This window comes from Mauremys reevesii, linkage group 11, assembly GCF_016161935.1.
Source record: "Mauremys reevesii isolate NIE-2019 linkage group 11, ASM1616193v1, whole genome shotgun sequence".
Taxonomy (NCBI): Eukaryota; Metazoa; Chordata; order Testudines; family Geoemydidae; genus Mauremys; species Mauremys reevesii.
Window position 1 is genome coordinate 42913733 of NC_052633.1, and position 6755 is coordinate 42920487.

Here is a 6755-nt window from a genome sequence, read left to right on the forward strand (position 1 = left end):
CTGGAGCCGCTTTAGGTAAGCGGCGCCAGGCCAGAGCCTGAACCCCTTCTGCACCCCACCCCCCCAACTCCCTGCCCTCAGCCCCCTGCCTGCACCTCACACCCCTCCTGCACCCCAACCCCCTGCCCTGAGCTCATTGCTGCTCCCTGCACCCCTGTGCACCCCACCCCCCTGCCCTGAGTCCCCTCATACTCCCCGCACCCCTCCTCTGCCCCAATCCCTTGCCCTGAGCCCCTTCCTGCACACCGCATCCCCCACACACACCCTCCCACACCCCAACTCCCTGCCCCAGCCCTGCATATAATTTCCCCACCCAATTATGGCCCTTGGCCCAAAAAGTTTGTCCACCTCTGACTTAACCCATCACTACTTCTGGGTGGAGACCTGCATCTCTCTCCTTTGAGATTGACATTGTAAGGCTTCTCAGTGCCCTGATTATCAGACATGCCCACTCTCCTCCATATTTGACCTAGACCACATTCTTTACCAGAGTTGTGCATCAATCATGTAAATCCTCTGCACACCTTATAACCAATTAACTGTGTTGTGAATCAGGTAGTTTCCAGAAGAATTTTTAACCATGTAAGCACTGTAATGAGAATTTAATTTCTCAAAGCCAGAGGGGAATAGGATTATAGTGCTTAGAGATCACATTCGGCACCTTTTCCCTGTTTTGCAAAGACTGCAAATGTAAGGACAACTTGCCTCAAAGAGTCAAGAAATATTTATTTACAACAAGAGACTATAACAGCTGGGTGGGCAACACTTGAGTCGGTGACTTTTCACGGTGTACCTTTATCGTTTTACTTGTGTGGTGTTGTCACTTTGACACTCATGGGAAGCAGTGGGCACACTTATGAGTGCCTTTTTTTAGGGCAAGCTAGAAGGCAGCAGAATAACTTAAAAATGATATAAATAAATAAAAGTTTATACAGATAAGAAAAAGGCCAGATAATTATTTGAGTTTATCTCTCAGCAACTAGTGTAACATCTATTGGAATAATCATTTAATCAAGAAAGAAATCTTTTTCTTAGCTCTATAAATACTAAGCAGATTTTATCACCACAGCCAAACAGATGCATTTTTTTCTCCTTTAACTGTTCTCCCAAATCAGCAACTAACCAACTATCTTTAAATGATTTCCCAGCCCTGTTTATATTTAGCTGTTTAAAAAAGAAGAAAACAAAAACACAACCCAGTTCAACTCAGGCCACCAATCACTGTGGAAACAGAACAATCCAACAGCTTTATAACAATTCTCTGGTTACTACGTAACCTATATTGGTATTTAAAGAACAGAGCTATTTCTCAAAAAGAACAGGAGTACTTGTGGCACCTTAGGGACTAGCACATTTATTTGAGCATAAGCTTTCATGGACTACAGCTCACTTCATCGGATGCATGCAGTGGAAAATACAGTAGGAAGATATACATATACACAGAGAACATGAAACAATGGGTGTTACCATACACACTCTAAGGAGAGTGATCAGTTAAGGTGAACTATTACCAGCAGGAGAGAAAAAACTTTTTGTAGTGGTAATCAAATCATTGGCCAAACCGGACAGTCTCTACGTAAAAGAATAAAACGGACACAAATCAGACATCAAGAATAATAACATTCAAAAACCAGTCGGAGAACACTTCAATCTCCCTGGTCACTCGATTAGAGACCTAAAAGTCGCAATATTACAACAAAAAAACTTCAAAAACAGACTCCGAGAGACTGCTGAATTGGAATTAATTTGCAAAATGGACACCATTAAATTAGGCTTGAATAAAGACTGGGAGTGGATGGGTCATTACACAAAACTATTTCCCCATGTTTATTCCCCCAACCCCAACCCCACTGTTCCTCACAACTGCTTGTCAACTGCTGCAAATGGACTATTTTCATTACCACTACAAAAAGTTTCTCTCTCTCCTGCTGGTAACAGCTCATCTTAACTGATTACTCTCGTTAGAGTGTGTATGGTAACACCCATTGTTTCATGTTCTCTGTGTATATGCATATATCTTCCTACAGTATTTTCCACTGCATGCATCCGATGAAGTGGGCAGTAGCCCACGAAAGTTTATGCTCAAATAAATGTGTTAGTCTCTAAGGTGCCACAAGTACTCCTGTTCTTTTTGCAGATACAGACTAACATGGCTGCTACTCTGAAACCAGAGCTATTTCTATTTCATGTCAACGAATGTCAAAGTGCTAAATTAGGCTATATTCTATTCTGTATTTTTTAAGAGTTTTAGTTTTGAAATTACTGAAATTCACAGTAACAGCATTCTGTACCATATAACTAAATACAATATAGTGGTTTGCTTTTTCCATACTGCCAGTGTCTGAACACAAAATAGGGAAAGTAAATAGCAAACAAAAATCTGTCATTAACAAGACTTGATATTGCTCAACACAAAACAAATAATGATTAGCTCATTATACCATAGCTGCATGTAAAAAAACATTGTTTTGAAGTATGATTAGGATCCTATAGGAAGGGAAGAAATCAGACTGTGTTAAAGTTCTGGGTTCAAATTTAGGAAGTTTGAAATTTCCCAGACTATTTGAATGCATCTAACGCAAATCGGAATTTAGATTTCTCTCATTTCAACTAACATTCCACAAAAACGTGTTTAAAGCAATATTGTTGGATATTCCAATCATTTCATAATATGGAGTAAATAAACATTTTAAACTCAACTGTTCAAGTGTAACAGCCACAGACATATTTAAATAATTCATGTTCAAACAGTCATATGCTGGAAATAGAAAGAATCTGTGCAAGTGCTTTAATTTTTCATACTCTATTCTTTATCTTGCTCCCTAACTGGAATAACAGACAGCTGAAATCTAACACACATGAAGGAGTGGGGTATGCTCCTCAAGTAGTCAGAGGTTTCAAACACAAACCATGAGGCAGAATGTGTTATAACAGAGTTCATAGTTCAGAATCTGTATACAGAATGGTCAGTCCCAAATGTAAAATTACCTATTTTACAGTCAGTTTAATAATGCTGCTTATTTTAATGACCACGATTACTCTAGTCTTTTTTGTTGTTGTTGTTGTCGCTTTGACAATACCATTTAAATAAAGTAATCTGGGAGTCAGATATTGCAGTGATCTGCTGCTGAACCAACTTGTTCCTTCTTGCTCCCACTTTACCGCTGACACACTCCTGGGCTGAAACGGCTGCAGAGGAGTTATTAAAATCACATCAATAAAGTTCCTTAAACATTACATTATTTAGCACTGGCTATACAACACTGCCATTCTCAGAATGCCAGATTTGCTACGTGAATGTTTGAAGTGTTCTTGATGTCATTACTCCACTGGTCACCTAGGGAAACACCTCTTCCCACCGGAGGACATGGAGCATGATAATCCTGTTTCAAAAACTAGGTGGAGCAATTCCTTTTATGTCACTTAGGGAAGCAAAGACTCAGGTGTACACAGATGGAAAATTGGATGCCCTCCTCATCCTAATGAACACATTGTTTGTAGCCCTGGCACTGTACGCTCTACTTGTATGTACCATCTCTTTCCCCTACTCTCTGCCAGTCTTGCCTATTTAGACTGTAAGCTTTTGGGGGTAGAGACTGACTCTTATTCTATAACAACAAAAATGGGGTCCCGTTCTTGACTGACTGCTAGCCACTACCCTGATAAATATGATTAATAATCCAGCAAGATGGTGAAGTCCATCTGAGGCAGAGTGAGGGGAGTTTTTGATTATCTTTACATTAAGTTTCTTAGGTGTAATTATTGCAGTTTTCATTTTAAGCCCTTCCTATATTAAGGACTACTAGATTTACATTGTGCTGCAGGGGTTACCTTGCTAAACATTAATTTAATAGGAGGCTAAACAAGGCCTGTAAAACCTCTTCAGATTGCTGGTGTGCAAGTGACTGGTGTGCAAGGGTTTAAAGTGCTGGGAAGTGGCAGGCTCCTCTGCTAAAAGCAGAAGTGTTCCTACTCCTTTCCCTGGCTGAAGTAAGCAGTGCTCCCTCACAGCTCCCCCTCCTCCTTTGTTGGTGCAATGAGAGCTCTCCCTCCTGTTTCAGTCTGCTCTAACTACTGGGTACTGATACTTTTTTACTTTCTTGATTATGCAGTACTTTCATTAGAGCTAGGAGTGAGGTCTTTCAGTTCACAATCCTTTTACTATTCCTCAACTTTTTAAAAAACCCTTATGACTGCGTCTATGCTGAGGTTTTTCTTAAAAACCTCAAAGCAAAGTTACACAATACTGTAGTGCAGAAACCGGTGCCTCTAAGTTAGTGGTCCCACCATTCTTATCACTGATGGAGCTGTGCTGATCATAGTGCAATGATGGAATTTTTAAGAAAAATCTTAGTGCGGATAAGGTTATGTGCAAGGGAAAGAAAGCCGATTAACAGAAAATAATTCTTAATGCTAAGAAATATCTTTTTTCAGCATAAACTGCATAGCCATTTCACTAAAATGTTCTTAACACTAACCTTGATTTGAACATTTTCCTCACTTATAAAGGTACAAAGGGCAGTTGGCCACCCAACTCTCATTGAAAGTCAATAGTAGTTGGGCACCTAACTTCTCTTTGTGCTTTGAAAATACCCACCAGAGGCTATAATCTGACTGCTTTTTTGTTTTAAATCCTGTGCAGTTTGGCTTTGCCAATTATGTAGAAATTCAGCCATTGTGTCAGATTTTTAAAAGACATCAGTTGCACTAGAAAATACAGAGTGTACTTAGCAACAATCACCAGAGTGCCAGTCTGCAACCTCTTGTCTCTTGAGGAAGAAAATGTACCTCAGTTTACTTTTCTTGACTTATTGCACACCATAAACTTTGAGTGTTATAGTTTAAAATCCTAGCTAAAATTCATCCCTGCATAATTGCACTGATTTCAGGTAAGTTATTCCGAATTTGATTTGTGTTCAAGTAGTCTGTCAAATTACTTCCTCAGATTCACTGCTTGAAAAAATCTGAATTGTATAAAGGACATAAAATCTTTTCCCTATCACTTTGTCTCAGTCTCACCTGAAATACATTTTAGGTAAAGATTCTATGGAACGGTGGCTAGAGTAAGAAGTGATACTTAGATTTAATTATCAGAACATAATGAATTTTTAATTATAACAGCTGATCTGTCCTTGTAAATCTGTGAATAATATGTATTTGAGGTTGTATTTTCCCTACAACCATTCCACTAACATGATCAATCGACTTTTAGCGTAATACTGTAATCAGATTAACAGCACTTTACTCCATCTTTATTATTTTAGCTCAATACAAGGTTTCATAACTCATTTACCTGAAATCTGCATGGGAAATTAATATTGCACCTTGTCATGTGATCAGCTATTAGTTAACCCATCATACATTAAGCTGTGTAATAAAATCCTGTTTTGTCCATTTACTTTCTTGCCTGTTTTTTTTCCCTGGCCTTAAACCTTGTAAAAGAAATTTAGCATGGTCTAAAACTGGGTAGCAGTTTTCATTACCACAATGCCATTGTGATACTGTCTTTCCCAGTAAGGCAAAAAATTCAGGGGAGATGGACAAAAAAATCCAACCACATTCTGATCCTACATCCTTCAGCACTGTACAAAGAACCATGTCAGCTGCCCTAGTGTTGCTTGGGAAGGGAAGTGTAGAGGCACTGATTTAGTGCTTGTCTACACTACAGACACTACTGTAGCACCATAGCGTAGACACTTTCTATAGATACAGAAGAAGCAGTAGCTAGTGCTGCTCATACTGAAGTTATGAATTTTTCACTCCCCTGAGTGACACTGCTAGGTTGACCTATGTTTTAGGGAGAGATCAGGCCTCACCCTCTCATATCCAAACAGTATCTCCAATTATTGATCAAGTATGTTACTACATGTTTCTTTTTCCATTAATGTTGGCAGGCCTAGAGAATTCAATATGCACTTCCACTCTGATGGAAAAGCTGAAATTTTGTAGGTTGCACCCTATTTGAAAATTAGTTCAGATCCCTGGGGCCTTTGTAAATGGCAAGTCTAATGCAGTTGCCTAGGGCCATAGAAGATATATGCCAGGGAAATTCTACACTACATGGAATTAGCTGCTCCATGGCTTTGGGTGTTTACAATGTTTCCTGAAAAATTAAAGCTTTCATTAAGAGAGAGAAAGTGGGTGTCTGTAAACATCCAGCCCTCTTCGCAGCTAGAGGAGATCAAATGCCCATCTGCCCACGTTGCTGGGACTCCCTGGACAACTCACATCCTACCACGTTTGGCCACTGCTGCCACTCAGGCCTGGGCTCCCTTTAGTTTCTCTTACCCCTGGCCTCTCTGTGGCTAAGGCTCCTCCCGCAGGGGCCACAGCCAGGGTCCGTTTGCTCCCCGCCCATCTGAGGCTGCCCCTCGTGCTTGGGCCAGGCTTCCTCCGTTGGTTCAGCCGCTCCTCCACGCCAACCGCCAGAGGGGCCTGCGCTCCCCTCAGCGGGGCTCCGGCTCCCTCCTGCGGGGCCTCACCGCACTGCTGCTCCCGCCCGGGTTCTCCCTCTCCGGGCTTTACCTCGCCGCCCATTACCGTAGCATCCGGCGCCTTCCACTCACAACCAACAGCACCGTCCGCAGTGCGCTTGTCTCCCATGCCTGGGCCCCCACCAGCCCCTGCGGCTCCCTGGCTGCGTCGGGGCCCATCCCCCGCAGCGCCGCCGGGGCCCAGTGGAAAGCCGGCTGAGGAAGGCGAACAGCTCCCCCCATTTCGCCTGGCCTGTGCTGCCGCCTCCGATCGGCCCCCAA

General features: G+C 41.8%; 1 protein-coding gene across 3 annotated transcripts in view; it reads right to left on the reverse strand.

Moving 5' to 3' along the window:
- CSRNP3 (cysteine and serine rich nuclear protein 3) overlaps window positions 1-6755 on the reverse strand; it is a 146179-nt gene that overhangs the window by 139038 nt on the left and 386 nt on the right. The window contains exon 1 of one of the 3 annotated variants that reach the window (XM_039495649.1): window positions 6289-6529. The exons of 1 other annotated variant lie outside the window; for it this stretch is intronic. In XM_039495649.1, the coding sequence (XP_039351583.1) occupies window positions 6289-6358 (70 nt within the window). In that variant the 5' untranslated portion in view covers window positions 6359-6529. Of the gene's footprint in view, window positions 1-6288; window positions 6530-6755 lie in introns of those variants that run through there. One more of the 3 variants, XM_039495650.1, reaches the window with a different exon arrangement.